Here is a 24067-nt window from a genome sequence, read left to right as displayed (position 1 = left end):
CAATTTTTATGCCCCCCTTGGAAGAAGAGGGGGTATATTGCTTTGCATATGTTGGTCTGTCGGTCCGTCAGTCTGTCGGTCGGTCCGTCCACCAGGTGGTTTCCGTATGATAACTCAAGAACGCTTGGGCCTAGGATCATGAAACTTCATGAAACATTGATCATGATTCGCAGATGACCCCTATCGATTTTCAGGTCACTAGGTCAAAGGTCAAGGTCACAGTGACTCGAAATAGTACAATGGTTTCCGGATGATAACTTACATTAGGTCAAAGGTCAAGGTCACAGTGACAAAAAACGTATTCACACAATGGCTGCCACTACAACTGACAGCCCATATGGGGGGGCATGCATGTTTTACAAACAGCCCTTGTTTTAATTTATCTTCATGGTTTAAATAAAACAAGTGTAATCCTACTTGCTATACTTTCAACTAATCTAAAAAGAGGTTTGTTGGTGTTATTTGTACAAACTTTGTATGTCCCCCACCATTAAAGTGGGCGACTTATTGCTTTTACCCTGTCTGTTGGTTTGTTTGTGTGTTTGTTTGTGTGTTTGCGTCAAACTTTAACATTTGCCATAACTTTTTGCAATATTGAAGATAGCAACTTGAAATTTGGCATGCATGTGTATCTCATAGAGCTGCACATTGTGAGTGGTGAAAGATCAAGGTCATCCTTCAAGGTCAAATGCCAAATATATAGCTTCAAAGCGGCGCAGAAGGGTACATAGTGTTTCTGACAAACATATTTCTTGTTATCATATGAACTCTGAAGGAGACATAAAGAAAACACTTTGTCCACTGCAATAAGATAGATTTTCTAATTATTTGGTAGAAGTTACAAATATGGTTTGAAAGAGTATAAAGTGCAAGAACCAGGCCCCTAGGTCCAAGGTTCACTGTCCAAGATCATATGTAAAATATAAGAAACCAATCCATAAAACTTTGTCCTTAAGAGGGACCTTTTCAAAGATGTGTGCATGTACGGCATTGATATTTGTCATTAAATGCTTTATATTGATAAATGTTAACATTTGATCTAAAAAGCTCTAGTAAAAAATATTATCGAAAGAAAAAAGTACTTCTCAAATCGGCTCGAATCACTGACCCCTGGAGTAAACGTATATCGCTTAGACCACTCTGCCATCCGTGCTCATACTATATATAAAGATTGATTTATTCCAAACTTTATATGAGCAGTCCTTGTAGTTTCACAAAATATAACGACAGCAGCAGAACTCCACAAATTATTCAATTGTTTTGCTTTGCAACGCTTTATAATGTTCACGTTTTTAAATTGTCAAAGATGCATTTCATGGATATTTTAGAGCACAGTAAATGTTCAGTATTACTGTTTCCTCACACATATCATAACTACAACGAAAATTTGTGAAACTGAAACATTTTTTTTTAATTTAGTAAATTAAACGAAACATGAAAAGGTCCCTTTAAATAAGTTTGGCTAGCATAGGCATAATTTTACATTCTTTATAAGTAGTGACTATATTGTATTGTTTAAAAGGTATTCTTTATAAGGCCCATGCCAAAGCCACAATTTAAGTTCAAATGTCATAACATAGCCCATCTGGAATTAGTTTTAAATGAAATGTAACATTCTTGTTAACCTGGGCAGTCATTTGTATGTATTCTGTGCTTTAAGTCAGTTTAAATTAGCATTTTATTGAATGCACATCTTACAATTTCATTCCAGTAGGTTTAAAGTAAACTAACACTGTACATGTTCTCACGTGACAGTTTACATCATGACGTAGTGAGGCTGGTCACTAGTCCCTCAAAACTGTGCAGCAAAGAGATTTTAGAATTATACGTTGGACAAGTTCAAATAATATTTTCTGAGTCATGTTATAAGTGGTAATTGTTGATCTAATATAAATAGTATATAATATATATGTATGTATCATATGTTTTTATACTGATGCAGATTTGTTTGTAATTATAGTGTTAGAAAGTGACTTTGTTAAAACTAGTTAATCTACAAAATGGCAACAAGTTCTCAGTCTACAGTTGAGTGCAGTTCTAATGAAGTGAAGGACTATATTTGTAATGCCTGTGAAGACCAGAATACTGTTGAGACCAGTGCTGACTTCTATTGTAAACAGTGTGAAAGATTTTATTGTGGAAACTGTATTCATCTGCATGGTAAATTGTTCGCAAAACATAATTCTATTGGAAGGGTTGATATAGATAAATGGCCAGTTTCAAAAAAGGTGGTGGATTTTCTACAAACTTGTGATGTTCATAAGGAACATAAAATTGACCAATTCTGCAACCTGCACGAACAGCTGTGCTGCCCTCAGTGTGTATCTGATCAACACAGGTAATAATATTGTCACTCTTCAGTTGTTTAGTTATCATTATAATATGATAACAACAATAGGAAAATATTTTTAAATGAAATGTTGAAACTCATCATTTTAAACAGTGAAAAAAGCAAGAAGTATTAATAACCTTAACATTTTTCTGTGCAATGATGTGCTTTACGTTCATTTGTTGTCATTATGATCCCGTTAAACACTTTACATTTGGATGACTCGTGATCATAAGAATAAGAAAAAAGAATAAAAAATGTCTACTTGTGGCTCATGGGCCAATTGGAAAATATTAATTTTCTGATTGCTCATGAATGAAAATGTATGATTTACCAAAGCAAACAAATATCCTTTATTTGTGTTATCATTGTGAACCAGTCAATAAGAACAATTTTGTGCCTATGAATGGATTTGACAATATTTTGCTATCTAAGGGCAATTATATAAACAATTCTTCAGGATATTACAAAAACAACATGAATTGAAATTTAAATTGCAATTGGCTCAACTGAACTTAAAACCTTGATGTTTCGAACTTTAAACAGTGTCTTATAAATGTACATGTTTATTTCGCTACAAGTTTTACTTACGGGGACTATAGGTTTACCCTACCTATCTTTATGTATGTATGTCCCTCTTTTTGTCCATCAGTCTGTATGTCCGCTGAAGTAGATCCTGCAATGTCTCGGAAAGTAACTGAAGATACTTGCAAAAAAAGTATGTTTTCCCAAATAACACCTAAAAATTCCGAATGGAAAGTTTTCCAAAAAAATGATTTTTGTAGATCTCAACATTTTGTTTATCTTCCATGGAGCTGTGTACGTTAAACATTAGCGAATATAATACTTACAACACTTTTATTCTCAATTTTGAAGCATTTTTCAGCACAAATGGACAAGTTATTTTTATTCATATACTCATTAGTATCCATCTCAGTATAGCTTTTGTTGTTTAGATTTAATTTTTACAAATCCTGTATTTCATTCAATTAATAACACACAAATGATTTAAAATAAAAATTAAAAGTAACTCTGCTCAGGTATAAAAACCTAGGCCATTTGTTGAACAGCAACCCTTCCACTCCTATGGATACATTAGGTATATGGTTCAACATTTTAAACATCAAAAAGGGCTTAGCACAAAAAAGTCACATTAATATAACATGTTTAACTACCACGGAAATAATGAAAGCCGTGACAGTTCATACAAATTGAACTAGAAGTATTTTCATATAAAATGGGATGACAGGATAATTGACCAAGAGAATTAGTATAAAAAGCAGGTTACAGGTTTGCCATTACTCTGTATGTTAATCCCTGCCTCTGACCATCCATCTGTACATATGAACAAAGTGAAATTTCTCAATAATAGTAACAAAGTATCTTCCAGGTTATAGGTTTGCCATTACTCTGTATGTTAATCCCTTCCTCTGGACATCCATCTGTACATATGAACAAAGTAAAATTACTCAATAATAGTCATGAGGTATCATCTTGAAACTTTTTTCCAGCTATCAAAGCATGAATAATTTGACAGTGGTTTAATGCGTGTTTATTTTTTCTGCAGTTTTTTTTATTTACGTACCACCACTCCAGTATCAGGTAGAATTTACAACCTGAAGTGCGTTTTATGTAAACAGGGCATTATACAGCATTTCCTTGGAACGTGAATAGCCTATTGGTATTGGGCTCATCTCTCTAACCTAACTTGCAGGTATAGCAGGTTATAAAGCTCCAAAATGTTGACTTGTTTTTATTTCTCCACTTAGAAATGAATTATATTTTGTTGAATTGTTTATGCACATTTGATGGTATATATAATTGTCGACGTAGTTCTCGGCAAATTTGTGTAAAGGGTTCATGTGAAGGGCTGTAATAATGACGCAGAACAATATATCAAAGATATACAAGTTGTTTATGTTCTGGCGGTCAAGTGGCAAATGCCTACATTAATCACCATTATTATACAACAATAACAGTAATAGCATTTGTAAAAACATGGCAATATTGTAATCCAATGAATACAATAAATACAGTCAATACAATACATACATTACATACAATAAATACAATAAATACAATAAATACAATAAATACAATCAATACCTTACATTGCATTTAATTAAAACAGAGATTATTAACAATACAAAGTTTAAAGTTTATAAATTGATTTATCACTAACCTGTAATAATGACGCAGAACAATATATCAAAGATATATAAGTTGTTTATGTTCTGGCGGTCAAGTGGCAAATGCGCGGTTACTTGCGCTTTCCACTTGACCAACGCCGCGAACCAATCATGCGTGTAATAGGTTTAGTGATAAAACTGGTTACGTTGTTAGCTGAACTGTAGTAACTGTTTGAAAAGAATTCAGGTTAATATTAAAACAGATAGATATTGATTTCGTATGATGAGATATTGTAAAGAAATAAGGATTTGTTAATTTACTCTATGACATAATAAAGCATGTAAGTTTCTTATTTTTATTTTATATATTTGTACTTATAATAATTACCTCATATACAATAAGATACCAGCTAATACAAAATAACAAATGATAATCATTCAACACAAAATATCTAGTCATTTCACGTCGGGCTTTAGTACCCATCTCTGTATAGCAGAATTGTTATGCCCCCAACTAGCAGCATATAGTTTTCGCACTGTCCATCGGTCGGTCAGTCTGTATGTCTGTCTGTCTGTCCTTCTGTCAAGCTATTCGTGTCCGCTCTCTTATTCAAGTAGTTCTCATCGGACCTTCACCAAACTTGGTAAGAAGTTGTCTAGATAATTTCTAGGCCAAGTTCGAACATAGGTCATGCCTGGCCAAAAACTAGGTCATGCTAAGATCATATTTGAAAAAAAATCTTGTTACCATTATAAAATGTCCTTTTTGGTCAAAACATTTGTTGTAATGATATCTTGGCCAAAGCGGAAAATAAGAATATACCAAGAAATTAAATATTTATGTTTCACAAAGTACTTTTAATATTCATGAATCCACCTTTTCATAATATATTAGTCCATTTGGGCCTCAGGTAAGTGCCCTAGGGCCCATGGTCCTCTTGTTTATGTTCCAGAACATAATATTAGCAAGTGCATGTTTGGTTTCTTTTTTTAATAAATAATTATTGATAGTAAAAGAAAATACATTATTTTACAGGAATTTTTTACTACACTTTTCATGTTACAATTTATTGTTTTGTTAAATGGCATCTTTAGTGATACCTGTCATGTTTCGTTGCTGAGAAAAAAGTTAATTTTATATATTTCTAGTTGAATATGAATATTATTTGCAAACTTTTTTATCCCCACGCTTTTTGGAAAAAAAGTGGCCCTTATGTGGTGATCTCCGCTGTCCTTTCTGGCCACTATCTCCTCCTACACTATTAGCACTAGAACCTTGAAACTTGCACACATGGTAGGTATGAGCATATGTGCGACAGTGCACTGTTGGGAATTCTGATCTGACCCCTGGGTCAAAAGTTGTGTGGGTTGGGCTGGGCCCGGGTCAGAGATTTTCACTCATTTTGTTTAGGTTATTTTGCATTAATTTCTTCATTTCTACACTGAGTTACTTAAAATTGATACTGAAGATCTCTTATGACAATATGGTCAATCTCAACTATGCATGGCCCCAATACCAACCCTGGAGCGCCCCTGGGTCAAACATGCAGCATGGAGATATGCGTCGGCCTCTCCCTCGCCATTTCTAGTTACTTAAGACATTGGTCTGTGTATATTTGTTGAAAATGTGCAGTCCACTGTGTTCACTATTAAGTACACTTAACTGTAAAAAAAATTGTGTGTAATATAATCATAAACATCTCTCGTGTCTTTGAATTCATTAAAATTGGGAAATTAACATTTTGAATGTGAAAATAGTTAAAGAAGAGTGATATGCTCTTGCTTTGCTGCCATTTAAACATTTTTTGCAAATAATGAGAAGAAAAGTAAAATATATTTTTAACAAATTTTTAAAAAGTTGTCATTTTTCTTATGTAGAGTATAAAGTTAATTGCAAAATATTATTCATATAACCCAATTTAAAAACAATCATTGACACTAGGCTTGCTACTGTATGAAATTTCAATATCACATTTAAATAAACAATTTATTAGACCAATCTCTTGGATCCTCCTTTATAACAATTTATAATGGCGTATTTTCTTTGCCATGAATTAGATCATGTGACAACAACAAAAGCTAAATAATCACAATAGGTTAAATAACAACAAAACATATTTGGAGATAGAAGACCAGGTTTGCAGCTGACTTGTATTCCCTAAAAAAAAGTACCTGTATCTTATCAATTGGCAAATATTAGGGCACAAAACCACATAGTTAAATCTTCCGATTGTGAATTATAGGTTTTTATTAATTGCTTGGTATTAAAAGTAAAAATAAACTCCAATATTGATTTACATTCATTTTGGCTTGACATGTTCAGTGTAAGTGCTCATTTTATTAGCTCCACTGGCCAATGGCCAGCGTGGCTTATGTCATGGTTAAGTGTCCGTCTTGCGTACTTCCGTGCGTTAACTTTTCCTTTAAACATCTTCTCCTAAACTACTCATCCAATTCTGATGAAATTTCTCAGGAATGTTTCTGGGGTGAACCTCTTTAAAATTTGTTCAAATTATGCCCCTGGGGTCACAAAGATGAAAATTTCCTCCTCCATAACCATTGGGCCTAGGGCTATCAAGTTTGGTATGTAGAGACATCAAAATGTCCTCTTCCAAATGTGTTCAAATTATGCCCCTTGGGTCAAATTTGATCCTGCCCCGGTGGTCACAAAATTAAACATAATTTTATTATGCTTATATAGGATCTATTTTGTGAAAACTTTACAAATCTTCTCGTCCACAACCATCGGGCCTAGAGCTATCAAATTTGGTATGTAGTGACATCTAATAGTCCTCTACCAAATTTGTTCAAATTTTATCCCTGGGGTCAAATTTGACCCTGCCCCGGGTGTCACAAAAGTGTACATGTGCTTAAATAGGGCCTATATTTAAGTATTTGCACATGCCGAGAATATTTTCAGCCTTTTTTCAGCAGTGGAGCGATACAGGGCCATCATGGCCCTCTTGTACTTGTTTGTTAACTTGCAGAAAATGCACTTTTGGAAAAAAATTGAATGAATTTGCCTTTCTTTTTGGAAATTTTCTGACAGCAATTTGGAATTTCGTTGTTTTTCTTCAATTGGGAAAGTATACTTTTTACAGGTACTTAATAAAGAAGAAAAAAACTCGCTGGGTTGCATGTCATAAGCGGCTTATCACAGGCTAGAATATTTATACTCAGACTATATTTAGAAATAGAGGACCCTTTTCTATGAAGCAGGGTTATTTTGCTTTGCATCTGTTCTTTAGTCCGTTTGTCCATTGGTCCGTAGACCAATTGTGTTCCACAATACACTGTAACTCCAATATAACGCGGATGACGGGGTCCAAGCCACGCAACAGCGTTATAAACGGACAGCGTAATAAGTTTTGAGCTTATTTATTTAAGGGGCTATAAAAACAGGTAAAGTATAGCCTATAATATAGGTCCTGTGTATCGTCATGCTGTGTTGTCATCTGCAAATACATGCATATACCGTAAAACGTTGTGTATAAGGCGCACTTTTTTACCCCCAAATTTTATTTTAAAAACTTGATACGCGTTATGCACAACTACAGCCATGTCAAGACATTGTTTCCCTGTAAGTTACCCAGTTACGGTAACTCACATCATTTTGTTCCCTGTTTTTTTATCTGTAACTATAACTATATTAATAATTGTGTTATATTTACGATCTGAATATAGATGGACAAACGTTATAAAGTTAACATCAGTATTTTCTATTTTTTCAGGTACGTAGAGAGCATTGAAATCAAATAAATTTGAAGAAGAAAATGAAAAACAATGAAGCCATTTTCATTTAGATTTTATTGTTTTTTCCCACAATATTATTCCCTACTGTACTAGGGTTACACAATTTATTTGGGGGCACTTGTTGATTTACAATAGTATGTCGGCAAGGTCTTTCCTGATATATTTATGATTATTTTTCTTGATTTTTCTTGCTTTTCAAATGTGTTAATATAATTAATGTTGTGTTTGTTTACACGTTTTCATATGTCTTGTTAAGCTTGGGGTTGTGATTATCGAGCAATTTGCGTCACCTGTCAAGTTTTGTGTAGCTGGGCTATAATTAAAACATGCCAACCGGCAAACGGCTTCACACCTCCATTGTTTGTTTTATTGCCCGCCATGTCAGTAATGGTGTTTGGAAGTTTGAGTTGTTAAAGTCTCCTGTCAATTATAGACACTCGAAAAGAACGCATGAGATCAGCAATGTAAATAAAACACGCAATTGTGAATTAGTCATACATTAATAACCCCGTGCAAATACCAATCGATAATGTCAGTGTCTTAGTTATACCAAGCAATCTAATCCATCCGTTAAGTGTACTCCTCTACGATAAAATCGTGGTCAGTTACTTCGGAGACTTCTGATTAAAACCTTGATGGTATCCTCGTGGAAAGTGTGCATTTCATGCATAATTCATTTAAATCGAACATTTATTTTTATGCGTTATATAGTTTAAAAAAAAAACAACACACAAACAAGTTATATTGTTATTGTTATTGTCTTTAAAATAATTATGCCCCCCTTCGAAGAAGAGGGGGTATATTGCTTTGCTCATGTCGGTCTGTCGGTCGGTCGGTCTGTCCGTCCACCAGGTGGTTGTCATACGATAACTCAAGAACGCTTGGGCCTAGGATCATGAAACTTCATAGGTACATTGATCATGACTCGCAGATGACCCCTATTGATTTTGAGGTCACTAGGTCAAAGTTCAAGGTCATGGTGACTCGAAATAGTAAAGTGGTTTTTTGAATGATAATTCAAGAATGCATACGCGGCCAACAGGGCACACTCTGAACAATATTACTGAAGCAACTGGTCTGTAATCCTAAATCTATAATTATCAGTCCAATGAAACATCATCCTTTTAGTAAAATACAGTGGATCAGTAAAAATATTATCAGAATACAGTGAAACCATTTATTTTCAACAGCACAAAATTTCGTCATTTTTATAAAAATGACGATTTCGTCAGCACTTAAATTCGCCGATTTTTTATTTTGAATTAAATAAAAATGCGTTAGTCAATATCCGATTTGTGTGTAATACATATTCGCGATCAATCGCAGTTGCGAAAAATCGTGGTACGAATGCGGGATCACGCTTGAGAATCACTGCAGGAGGTGGGGCTTGTTTGTCACATGCCAATTAACTAGTCTTTTGTTATCAAGGGACAGTAATGGACCCTCTTAATGTATGCCATTCACACGTTCATTGTTATGATTAGCGGGCAAGTGGGATCGAATAACCGTTAACGAGTGTTTGTAACAACGCAGCCAATTGCCAATTAGTCTTATTCTATCAAATAGCAAATCAAACTAGTCACTTTTGTTTATTTTCTTGGGTATGTGTTCTAGTTGGTATGATTTTTAGCTCATCTATTTTTTGAAAAAAAAATATGAGCTATTGTCATCACCTTGGCGTCGGCGTTTGCGTCGGCGTCGGCGTCTGCGTCGGCGTCCGGTTAAGTTTTGCGTTTAGGTCCACTTTTCTCAGAAAGTATCAATGCTATTGCATTCAAACTTGGTACACTTACTTACTATCATGAGGGGACTGGGCAGGCAAAGTTAGATAACTCTGGCGTGCATTTTGACTGAATTATGTGCCCTTTTTATACTTAGAAAATTGAAAATTTTGGTTAAGTTTTGCGTTTAGGTCCACTTTTTTCAGAAAGTATCAATGCTATTGCATTCAAACTTGGTACACTTACTTACTATCATGAGGGGACTGGGCAGGCAAAGTTAGATAACTCTGGCTTGCATTTTGACAGAATTATGTGCCCTTTTTATACTTAGAAAATTGAAAATTTTGGTTAAGTTTTGTGTTTAGGTCCATTTTATTCTTTAAGTATCAAAGCTATTGCTTTCATACTTGCAACACTTACTAACTATCATAAGGGGACTGTGCAGGCAAAGTAATGTAACTCTGACTGGCATTTTGACAGAATTATGTGCCCTTTTTATACTTAGAAAATTGAAAATTTGGTTATGTTTTGTGTTTAGGTCCACTTTATTCCTACAGTATCAAAGCTATTGCTTTCATACTTGCAACACTGATTAACTATCGTAAGGGGACTGTGCAGGCAAAGTTATGTAACTCTGACTGGCATTTGGACGGAATTATGGGCCATTTATACTTAGAAAATTGAAAGTTTGGTTAAGTTTTGTGTTTTGGTCCACTTTACCCCTAAAGTATCATAGATATTGCTTTCATACTTGGAACACTCGCATAACTCTGGATGTCATTTTAATGGAATTATGGCCCTTTTTTGACTTGGTAACTTTGAATATATGGTTAAATTTTGTGTTTCGATCCACTTTACTTCTTAAGTATCAAGGCTATTGCTTTCAAACTTCAAATACTTTCATGCTATCATGAGGTAACTGTACCAGGCAAGTTGAATTTTACCTTGACCTTTGAATGACCTTGACTCTCAAGGTCAAATTATTAATTTTTTTTTAAATTGCCATAACTTCTTTATTTATGATTAGATTTGATTGATACTTTGACAAAACTACTCTTACCTGACATACCACAATAGACTCCACACCTTAACCATCGCCCGTGCCCCCCCTTCCCCCCACCCCCCCCCCCCGAAATCCCCCCCCCCTGATCACACATCGTCATCTTTTCATTTGGTTTATTGTCTTTCATCGGCATTCGCTGCGTGAAGGCTAATATGCAACACCCCTGAAAAACACAATGCAACTAATGGGTAATAAAGTTATAAACAATGCGCTCATTCATTACCATTCTACATAAATGAAGTCAACGCATTCGATACAGCTGTACTGCACACGCGTTTTAAAGTGTAACGTGTCAGTTAAGTACCTTGTGTAATCAACATCCCTTTGTGTCAAAACAGGATTAATCTTGATTACGAAACAGCAGTGAATGTGTGCATGGATTATGTTGGAATTTAATGCCTCATGTCTACGGTAAAGTTTTTAAAATATTGTTCAACTTAGTGTTTGTTTTATTCAAACATAGAGCATAATTGTTCGTTAGGATCTTAAATTCGCCGATCGGTCGACTGACGAAATTTATGAAAATTAATGCCTGACGATTAATAATCGTATAATAACAGTATGAGATTTTTTGTATATTTAGTATATTAAATATTGTGTTAATGTTTAATTTTGTTGATTAATATAGATATAAGCAGGACAGGGGAAGTAATACACTACAGGGGAAACAAATGCAATAAGTTTAAATTTATTGTTACAGATTTGCCTCCTTTGTAATATATTTAAATTTTACCAAATGTAAGGCTAACTGCATATTTGTAATGCATTCTACTACTACTACTACTACTACTACTACTACTACTACTGCAACTGCTGCTGCTGCTGCTGCTACTACTACTACTTCTGCTTCTACTACTACTACTACTACTACTACTACTACTACTACTACTACTACTACTACTACTTCTACTGCTACTTCTACTACTGCTACTACTCTACTACTACTACTACTACTACTACTACTACTACTACTACTACTACTGCAACTGCTGCTGCTTCTGCTGCTTCTGCTGCTGCTGCTGCTGCTACTACTACTACTTCTGCTTCTACTACTACTACTACTACTACTACTACTACTACTACTACTACTACTACTACTACTACTACTACTACTACTACTACTACTTCTACTGCTACTACTACTACTACTGCTACTACTACTACTACTACTACTACTACTACTACTACTACTACTACTACTACCGCTACTACTACTTCTACTACTGCTCTACTACTACTACTACTACTACTACTACTACTACTACTACTACTAACACTACTACTACTACTACTACTACTACTACTACTACTACTCCTACTACTACTACTACTACTACTATTTCTTCTGCTACCACCACCACCACCTACTACTACTACTACTCTATTACTACTACTACTACTACTACTACTACTACTACTACTACTACTACTACTACTACTACTACTACTACTACTACTACTTCTACTACTACTCTACTACTACTACTACTACTACTACTACTACTACTACTACTACTACTACTACTACTACTACTATTTCTTCTACTACCACCACCACCACCACCACCATTCACAGTGACAAAAAAGGTATTCACACAATGGCTGCTACTACAACTTATAGCCCATATTTCAAAACTGCACCCACAGCCGAGCGTTGGCACCCGCTATGCAGTGCTCTTGTTATACCCCTAGTTCTTCTTGAATGCTCTGAGCTTGTATAAGTACATACTTACAACTCAGAGGTCTTCCTTGTAACCCATTTTTTAATGTAAAAAAATTATGTCTCATGTAGTTCTATAAACTCGAGTTTAATCAGCCTAATACATCGTTACAAACACAATACCTGTTATTACCGATATCAATTTGCAAGTCGATTGTGGAGAAATACTCAAAACCAAAACTATATACAAAACCCGTTATCAAACCGAAAGCCGAAGTTTTGAATTTACTATTTGATCGATCTTACGAATGTTTCGGAGATAGTACGTATTTTACGATTGGTAGATTAGACACGATTTATCTGGCCGATGATTCCCAAGATGGTTTATAGCGTATTTTCGAATTTGGAATTACTCGACTTTGTCCATTGCAAAAACATATACATTTAAAAGAACAGATAACGTGTTTGAAACTTTAGATTAATATCAATATAATGCGAGCATTACATATCATGTAAGTTGTTTTTATTTGCGCATTATGGATATATTTACGATCTATTTGTGTTTATTTATGCCAGAAAATAGTTTATGTGGCTAATATTTCCGATTAAACTGCAAGTGGGATTCTGGGCAGGGGACATGGAAAATGCCGTAAGCAGTTGCAACTCCCATCGACCAAGAGGGTCAATAGCTGGGAGTTGGATTATTGCAACTAGTTATAGCCCCACAAACAAAGTTTAGGGGGTATATAGGAGTGAACTTGTCTGTCGGTCAGTCTGTCTGTCTGTCGGTCAGTCCGTATTAAGTGTCTGCATGCTCTCTTATTCAAGTTGTTTTTATCTGATCTTCACCAAACTTAGTCAGATGTTGTATCTAGATGATGTCTAGGTCTAGTTCGAATATGGGTCATGCCGAGTCAAAAAATAGGTCACAGGGTCACTTAGTGCGTTTTAAACATTGAGAATGGTGTCTGCTCTCTAATTCAAGGTGTTTTCATCCGAGCTTCACTCAAATTGGTCAGAATGTGTATGTAGATGATGTCTAGTCCAAGTTTGAACAATTACACGGGTCATGGCAGGTCAAAAGCTAGGTCACGGGGTCACTTAGTGTGTTTTAAACATTGAGCATGGTGTTTGCTCTCTAATTCAAGTAGTTTTTATCCAATATCTGCACCAAACTTGGTCAGAAGTTTTATCTAGATGATCTCTACGCCAAGTTTGAACATGGGCCATGCAGGGCCAAACACTACGTCACGGGGTCACTTACTGCTTTTTTAACATTCAGCATGGTGTCCCCTGTCTTATTCAAGTAGTTTTATACAATCTCACCAAACTTGGTCAGAAGTTTTATCAAGATGATCTTAAGGCCAAGCTCGAACATGGGCCGTGCCAGATAAAAAACTAGGTCACGGGGTCACATAGTATGTTTTACACATTCAGCATGCTCTCTGATTCAAGTAGTTTTCATCTGATCTTCACCACACTGGGTCTGAAACATTGAGCATGGTGTCCGCTGTTTTTGTGAAGACAACATGCAAAATATTCTGTGTCAATGTGGCGTGTGGGGGTATTCCTCACGTCTGTGACAAAGCTCTTCAGTTTATTATGCTCCCCCAAAATTTATTTTGGGGGGAGAATATAGTTGCCGCTTCGTCTGTCCGTGCGTGTGTGCGTCTGTCTGTCCGTCCATGCACAATTTTTCCGGGCTATTTCTCAGCAACTAATAACCGGAATTCAAAGAAACTTTATGGGAAGATTCACTTCCAAAAGGAGATGTGCATATTATCAGCGGGTTCTGGTCGGAAGATTTTTCACAGAGTTATGGCCCTTTGAAATTTTCCATTAACTGTACATATAGTGCAATTCTTGTCTAGGCTATTTCTCAGCAACTAATAACCGGAATTCAATGAAACTTTATGGGAAGCTTCACTACCAAGAGGACATGTGCATAATATCAGCCGGTTCTGGTCGGATGATTTTTCACAGAGTTATGGCCCTTTGAAATTTTTAAGTTGCTAAACCATCTATCGTATTATTTTGTCCAAAGTTATGCCCCTCAAGATGTTTCCTTTTATCTGAATATACAGTGCAATATTGTGACAAAAAAAACCTTTTGGGAGCATCACCCGTCTCCGACGGTTTCTTGTTTTTGTTGTTATGAAGAATTTATGCCAGGATATCATTTAAAGGTCAACAAAAATTAAAGTCCATTTTAATGTGACTTGTTTGTGTTTAAGACATAAGCAGTCTTAACACTGCTGTTTTTTGGTAGATTGTGCATTATAGTATATGGCATTATTCAATGTCTGGAGAAGTAAAAATATCACCAGTGTCCATAATTTGTACTGTCCAGTTGAATTTATTTACGGCTGTTTTCACAAGATCCCCTGCAAACGAATGCTGAATTCCGGACTGGTGCCACTGGGATTGGTTGATTAAGATTAAAATTCACGAGCACAGACAAGATGAACTGTAATAAAATTTCTAATACATTGATTTTTCTGTCCACCAAATAATGACCAGTGACAAAGTTCCCAGGATCTCAGGCCAGTGCTGTGTGAATTATTGACCAGTGTCTTGAAAGTTTACAGAAAATGAACAAAAAACAGGGAAAAAACACATTACAGCTAATTATTTCTCATGATACAGTAAACTTAGATAGTTTTCTAGTTTTCAGATAACATTTTTGCAACACCCATTAAGTCGTAAATGTTTGTCTGTTTTGTTTGCCACGATATGGAAAAGTAATGTTTAGAAAGAGGGAATTGTTACAAAACTAATATTGAGTAGCAGTGGGAAAATGTGAAAATATGAACTGGTCTTTTTAAATATGATAAGTGTAATAGTACAAAATGCTTTAAATAGTGTATAATAGTATAATATACTAAACCATCAAAATAGGAGTTTAGTTGAGCAGTCCGCACAGGCTGGCTGATCAGGGAAGACAATTCCGCCTTATAAACTTGATTTTTGCCAGGAAGAGACTTTCTTCAAATGAAATATACCACAGGCTAATCTTGGATGGCACTTTATGCACATGCATTAAAGCCCATTTTCACAGAGCAGGGCCAATATATTAAAGATTTATAATTATAGGTTATTAGACGTTTCACTGTACAATACGGAGATATATTTGGACGAGCACACAGTTTGAAGTCATATTGGACGAGCCGTTAGGCGAGTCCAATATGACTTCAAACTGTGTGCGAGTCCAAATATATCACGTATTGTACAGTTTAAACGTCTAATAAACTTTTTATTCTATATCCTCATTACCAAACCAGCTTTCCGTATTTTTATTTTCATTCATTGATTATGCACTTTATCACGTATCTCGTGTGACGTCATTTCTCTGACAAAACATACTAGTATAAGCAAGACTCTGCATTTTAGGGACAACAATATGGAGGTGGTAGTGTTTAATAAATCTAGTAGCAAATTATACCATTTTGATAGCATTGAACGAATCCAAAAGGCAAAACGTATTTCGGATTGTTTGTTTGTCATGCATTATTGTTAACTTTGATAGGAATAAAACAACTCGCTCCGACAGGATTACGAATTCGTAAATTGTGTTTTGGCCTTTGGGTCAGAATGGTGAGCATGTGTACAAACGCTATCAACAAATACTGTGGTTTAAAATACATTTCGATAAATGGATGGAAGAACAGAAAATGGAAAATGGAAATGCATATCATTGTAACTTAGTTGTTATTAGGCTAGCATTGGATTAAAGTTGTCATTGAGGTTAATAAAATTGATTTTTTGTTTTGCTGTTGCATATTTGTTTTCAATTTCTAGCAATAACAATATCAATTGCTTTTGCATTTTTTTTTAATTTCTAACAATAAAAATAAATTAAATATCACATTCTCGATTTGTTTTTTTATTTCCTCTCATATTTTCAATAGGAAAGCATTAAAAAGAGACATACAAGCAAAATATCGCCTGTGTGAATCGATTATAGTACATTCGGATACTTTTTCTCGGTAACGGCTTTTATCGTTATAAAACAATTGCTTAGTGCACTTGTACTCAACTGTCCAATATGGAAAAAATACAGACTTTTTGGATCCAATACCGGAATATATTGGACGGTCACGTGGTACATATGAAGAATGCCGATTGGAAGAATTTATTGGATATAGAATAATATATAATATTGATTCCTCTACTTGTTTGAAGTATGATTACCCAGTCACATGCAAGAACTTTAAGTCACAATTTGACCCCAAGTTGGACTTTTTAGGCTCAGTTAACCCTTTCAGTGCGGGAACCGAATTTTGAAGGCCTTTGCAAACAGTTTGGATCCTGATGAGACGCCACAGAACAGACTTTTTAGGCTCAGTTAACCTTTTTAGTGCGGGAACCGAATTTTGAAGGTCTTTGCAAACAGTTTGGATCCAGATGAGACGCCACAGAACGTGGCATCTCATCAGGATCCAAACTGTTTGCTATTCTGATAGTATTCTTTGAAAAAAATCGAAGAAAATGCTAATTTTAGAAATTCAGCAGACGACATTTTAGCAGAAGACAAATTTCCCAGCATGCAAAGGGTTAAAGTTAAATGCAATCTCAAATGAGGGCTGAAGTTGGAATAGACAGACTGCAAGTCTTTGTACATTAAAACTGATTTTTTAAGTCCTAAATATGTGTCCCAGCATGGTCTTTAGTCAACTGGTGAATTCAAAAACATAGGTTACGGGCCTATGATGTCCAATATTGGTCGTAAGTTTGAATGCTGCACTTTGTTCTGAATTGATGCCAAAGTTTGCTTTTATCACTAGTTATTCCAACTAGAAATGGTTTGTATCTTCAGAATGTGTTTTCATAGGGTCTCAAGATTGAAAATCTGACTTGACCAATGTTTCAATTCGTGTCAACTGGTCCACAAATGAAGTTTACTGCCATGGTCCCATATAAAGTGACCTTGACATATCTGCAGTTGAGTGACACATACTGAAGTTTAAATTACTGGTCCCAATTTTGAGAACTGGTGTAAGATGGTGTTAAGGTTTGGGATGATATTAGTCCACAATTGAACTGGTTGTTTTTTTGAAGAAATCCTTATAACTCAGAACACAAGTAGAAGAATCCGCTTTTACGGACTTAGTTTTTTTTTCCTTTTACTGCATGGGAATATTGGTTTAAAATTTAACTTTCTGAGGGACTACAAATGCCTAAAAATACGTATCTAAGTAATAAAGGGTTATATGATGTAAAATGTGACCTGTTCATGCGAAAATGGGTCTTATGCCATGTGGGGCTAGGGTAGTTCCCGACCAGCCTTCACATCCACACAGTCTGGTCAGTATAACCCTTTCCACAAACAAGACCCTGAAACCTTATGTGAGTAAAGCAGACAGGGCCGCTGGCCAAACATGGAATAAGACCTTATTTTGCATGACCGGACTCATATGTCAAGAGTTGTTCTGGCAAAATTATTATCAATGTCTAAAGATACAATATGTGCCAAAAGCCGCATATCAAATTACTATATTTTGCTTTAAAGTCCTGGCACCATTATTTATTTCACCCTCCTTAACAAATCAAGTCCATTACCAGTCCGTTTTAAATTACTGTAGACATTTTATTGTTACAAAAATTCCAAACAGACAATTGTTTGATTGCGAGTACAAGTCCCATTTAATCGTGGCGACGTCTATTTCTAAGTGTTCATTAAAATTTTCTCTACAACCCAGCTGGTACTTTACTGCGCTCAGAGAAACATTATAAAATTTTCAATTACTATATTCATGGACGTAGTTTTTATTAATTAAATCTAGGCTTTTATACAGATTTAATCACCATTGATTTTCAGTAGAACATTATTTCTATTAAAGAACAGTCCTGTCGGTTTTATTACGACTGTCAATAAAAATGAAAAAAACAATATTGGCTATATAGTTTAATTAATCAATGTCACCGTTGAATGCTGGAAGTATTCTAAATTTTACTGTATTAATTTGAAATTGATATGAAAATTGTGCAAATTTTAATCAATATTACTTTACGTAAGAAAACCAGGATCAAAATATCATTACAGCTATAAGTCATTTTTTGTTGCCAACACAAATTATGTTTTTCCAGGTATGAACAAATATTCCCCCCCCAAAAAAACATGTTGTTTTCATTATTACAAAACAAACAGTTAAATAATTGCTCACAAATAAAATAATAGATGTAGATATTAAATAAATACAACTTCTCCCTATGATAGACTTTTTCCACACAACTGTTAATCTACTCAAAAATGAAGAGTTTTGTTATCTAGGGGAGACAACTTTGATAAACATTATTCCTTCTTGCTGTGGAGCGTTTCTTGAGGAATCTACCAATAAATATTCCCAAGCCATGATGCCCAGTACCAAATACATGCTCTAAGTATTCTTGGAATGAAAAATGCCCAGATATGCTAGTGGTATTTCATTTTGATACTGGGCAGACATGAGCTGGTCTATGTAACGTCTCTTTCCAGCTGTGAAAATTGGTCGATTTCAGACAAATTAAACTGGGAATCGTTTTGAAACCGATTACTTATTCTTTGGTTTATGGATACATATCAGGCAAAAAATCACTCATTATTTTCGTTCGAAAATGCGTGCTTATATTTGTCCATTATGTTATTATGCCCCCCTTCGAAAAAGGGGGGGTATATTGCTTTGCTCATGTCGGTCAGTCGGTCGGTAGGTCGGTCAGTCGGTCCGTCCGTCCACCAGGTGGTTGTCAGACGATAACTCAAGAACGCTTGGGCCTAGGATCATGAAACTTCATAGGTACATTGATCATGACTTGCAGATGACCCCTATTGATTTTGAGGTCACTAGGTCAAAGGTCAAAGTCACGGTGACCCGAAATAGTTAAATGGTTTCCGGATGATAACTCAAGAACGCATACGCCTAGGATCATGAAACTTCATGCGTAGATTGATCATGACTCGCAGATGACTCCTATTGATTTTGAGGTCACTAGGTCAAAGGTCGAGGTCACGGTGATCCGAAATAGTAAAATGATTATGGGATGATAATTCAAGAACGCATATGCCTAGGATCATGAAACTTTATAGGTAGATTGATCATGACTTGCAGATGACCCCTATTGATTTTCAGGTCACAGGGTCAAAGGTCAAGGTCACAGTGACGAAAGTCGTATTCACACAATGGCTGCCAGTACAACGGACAGGCCATATGGGGGGCATGCATGTTTTACAAACAGCCCTTGTTAATAATTAAAACAATACAAGAACGCGTGAGATCGGCAATGTAAATAAAACAATTTTCAGTTAGCCTACGGTACGGATTTTTTCTCCCCCCCAATTTTTTTTTGCTTCAAAAACTTTTTTTCCCGATTTTTTTGGCTTCAAAAAGTACATGCGCGTTATACACAAATGCGCCTTATACGGAACGTTTTACGGTAAACCGAATCGAACGATAACAGTATACATACCACTTTTCTAATGTGCACATTTATCCGATAATCCAATATAATTACATCACTTACGAAAAAATAATGTTTAACATTTATGACAAGAAATATGTTTACGAACTTCGTAAACAAATTCATATGCCTAAGCCATTTTTCAGAAAAAATAGTACAGTGCATTATGGGACACAGCTTTCATTGGACGAGCGAATTTAAATTTAGATCGAATGCAATACAATACATGTACAAAGAAATGTTTTATTGTGTCATATGCAGCATGTAAAAAACGTGCTTTCCTTGGACTTTCTGATAATGGGCAAAAATTTAAGTGCATCTCTGTTAAGTATTACACTGACTGTGTTAGCATGTAAATAAATCGTCAGGATTTTTAAATTTATTTTTCGTATACGTACTGAAACATTAAACACGCACAAAGATATTTTTATTTATCAAGCATGTGTAGCATATAATAAACGATAACACACTTACTCAACCATAGTTTACAATGAAATACAATACACAGTAAATATAAAATATAAACAGGTAATCGTTTTAAATAACTTTAATTTGATAATTATTCCGCTTGCACTTGCCTTATTGAAATTAGCGCACCGAACCGCTCTGATAGGGAATACATGTAATAAACACCGACTCGCAAGTTTTCACACCTTTATTAACATTACACAACAGAGTAACACTAATTAGCTGTCAAGTGTCGTTTAACCTCTATCGATTAAAATCAGTTAACTGGACGGATAGAGCAATCAAGCTGTGATTTTGCCGGCTTCTTTGAATTTATGAAAATACATGAAGTTGCATAACATGGATTTGAATCAGTATGGAAGGTTGGAGAAAAAACAGGATCCAAGGACCCCCCGCGTTATATTGGACACAGCGTTTTAACGGACCGCACTATATAGGAGTTACAGTGTATATCTAGGAAATGCTTTGATCTACAGCCAGGCAACATGTTTAATGTTTACATCGAGGAAAATTAAGAGGTCGATCCATTTTTTGGTCAAAAGGTCAAAGGTAACAGAAGATTATAACATGAAATTATAAAGATTTAGTAGTCAGTTTTAGTTCCTGTTATAACCATAATAACAATATTTTAAGCAGATTTTCAATTATGATAAAAGTTATATTACAGTACTGCCATTATTAAATGCATTTAATAATTGAATTTTAATCCATTTAAGACAACTGCATTAATGTCAAAAAATTATGAAGAAACATATGGAGTTGCACGAGTTTACCTGACAATTAAAATGTCACGGTGACTCAACTTAGAAAAATGGTTTTCGGATGATAACTCAAGAACGCTTACGCCTAGGATCATGAAACTTCATAGGTACATTGATCATCACTGGCAGATGACCCCTATTGATTTTCAGGTCACTAGGTCAAAGGTCAAGGTCACAATAACTCGAAACAGTAAAATGGTTTCCTAATGATAACTCAAGAATAATTAGGAACATTTTGAACAAACATATGGAGTTGCACACGCTAATCTGACCATTCAAACATTTAACAATGGTGTCTTTACTTTTCCACGAATAGATCACTTGACAACAACAAAAGCAAAAAAATCACAATATAGGTTAAATAACAACAACAAATATTGGGAGATACAAATGTAGTAGACCAGGTTGCATGTCATATGTCGCTCATCACAGGCTAGATTGAACATACTGAGTTTGGGAATAGACATTTAATATACGTCATGCTTGTTTTTTTGTGGGATGGAAGAGCATTAATGATCTTTTTTATTTGCATGTGTTATTATGGATAGTGTGGTCAAGGTGTACAATGATACTAAAACTGAAAACAATATAAACTACTAGAAATGTATTCTTAGTACATGGATACCTCTACAATCCAATTTGTCCCACAACTGCACAAATCTCTTTAAATTATGAACAAACATGGAGTTGCACAAGTTAACCTGACAATTACTATGTTACTGTAGAAGTATCCCTCTATTTGAGTAACGCTTCTCGCAATTGAAAAAATATTATCGTTTGGTTAAAGAGATTGTCACATAATTCTTCTTATGTAAAATAAAAAATAAAAAAAAATATCAAGGTGCATAATTTCACATGGTGGGTAATGCTTTAAGATTAGTTCATCCCTCTATCAGCTGTACTCTTTGAGTTACTCACAACACAATTTTAAATGTGATTTCTTTGCTAAACAGGGACCATAACTCTGGGTATGTTGAAAAAAGACATATCAAACTATGCATGTGGGTAAAATTACACAATGATAAATATTTATGTAAAGTGTTAGTCCTCTTGTAGCAAGCAATACTGATTATTTTACACTCTACACATATTTTAAAATGTCATTTATGTATAAATATGAGACATTACTACAATTATGATGAAAACAACAGAAACAACATATAGAGGTGTGCATTAGCTCACATGCCTGGTTACTGTACTTTAAAGTTGCAGGAATACATGTTGAGTTATATAAGCCAGAAAAGTCACGCAGATGGATGGAAAAGTGCAAATCTATATACCTCCATATTAACCCTTTGAATGCTGGGAAATTTGTCGTCTGCTAAAATGTCGTCTGCTGAATTTGTAAAATAAGCATTTTCTTCATTTTTTTCAAAGAATACTATCAGAATAGCAAACAGTTTGGATCCTGATGAGACGCCACGTTCTGTGGCGTCTCATCTGGATCCAAACTGTTTGCAAAGGCCTTAAAAATTCAGCTCCATTGTCCATGTATGTTTTTATTTGACACTTTATACTTGTTTGAAGCATTACATAATATCACTTACTATTCCTTAGTATGTACATGTATTAATTGTTTATTTCAGCCAGTGCAGTAAAGTGACCCAGATTTCTGAGCTGACCAACTCGCAGCCCACAGGCCTAGAGGGGCTGTCAGTGGAGCTGGAAACTGTCCTGGGGGAAATTAAAACCCTGCAAATCAGTCAGAAGGCCAGCATTCAGTCATTGCAGAGAACATACAAGGAACATAGTGCAGTTATGATAGAGCAAATGCTTGGCAATTTAAATACTTATATAGATGAATGTGATAATAATTCTGTGGGTACATCAGGCGGAAATGAGCAATATTTAAAAGAAGAGATGTGTAGGAGTGTTCTCTCTATCGTGAATGAATTCGATAATATTACTGCGAAGGAACTTAACGAGATGAAAGATGAAGTTATAAGTATTAAAGAGTCAGTTACAAGTTCTATTCATAAATGCACCACTCTTCACAATGACTTGTCACAATTCCATGAACTTGTTCAGAAAATTGGAGATAATAAGGAGCTCTGTCTTATAGCCAGCATAAAATGTAAGCATATAATACAGCAGGCACTGACTCTGCTAGGAAAGTCAGGCAAGGCGTTTAACGTCCAGCGGAAGTCTGTGCGCAATGTGAGAATACCAAGTGATTCATATAAATGTAGTATTGCAGGCATATGTGTTCTGACTGATGGGCAGGTGCTGGTCGCAGACTGGAAGAATAAGAGGATCAAGCTGCTGAACCAGCAGTACCAGGTGGTGAATCACTGGGATGTGACTGCTGGGCCATGGGACATATGTTTGATCACATCCAGTGAGGTTGCAGTGGCTGTGAATGACCATGATAGCAGGATACATGAGGTCCAGTTTATCACTGTCAACCAGGGAAAGCTTGTTTCTGGCAGGAAGTTTCAGTTACAACATGTATGTACATGTATTACCCATCACCAAGGAGACCTTTTTGTCACCTCTGGTCAAGAATTGTACAAATACTCGCTGAATGGCAAACTGATCTGCAGTCTCTATGGAGATAGATCAGGTGATTATACAGGTAAGAATCATGGTGAATCCATCCTGATAACATGTGTATTATGTACAGGGATTTGTCTAGCCATTGCGGACAAAGGAGTCTAGTCAAATTGTGTTATTTTAAATTCATACAATGACAAATTTGGGAATTTTTATTGACTAAATGAACCGAGTTGGGATTTATTTTTTTAATCAA

The 24067-nt window shown here is 35.3% G+C and overlaps 1 protein-coding gene across 1 annotated transcript in view; it reads left to right on the top strand.

Annotated features, from left to right (window-relative positions):
• The first annotated feature begins 2030 nt into the window (after positions 1–2030).
• Positions 2031–24067, top strand: part of LOC127864388 (uncharacterized) — a 29942-nt gene continuing 7905 nt past the window's right edge. Inside the window, exons 1-2 of the mRNA XM_052404046.1 lie at positions 2031–2338; positions 22905–23893. Coding sequence (XP_052260006.1) covers positions 23077–23893 — 817 coding nt within the window. The 5' untranslated portion in view covers positions 2031–2338; positions 22905–23076. The remainder of the gene's footprint in view (positions 2339–22904; positions 23894–24067) is intronic.

This window comes from Dreissena polymorpha, chromosome 1, assembly GCF_020536995.1.
Source record: "Dreissena polymorpha isolate Duluth1 chromosome 1, UMN_Dpol_1.0, whole genome shotgun sequence".
NCBI lineage: Eukaryota > Metazoa > Mollusca > Bivalvia > Myida > Dreissenidae > Dreissena > Dreissena polymorpha.
Note: the sequence above shows the minus strand (reverse complement) of the source record. Positions and strands in the feature narration are given on the sequence as shown.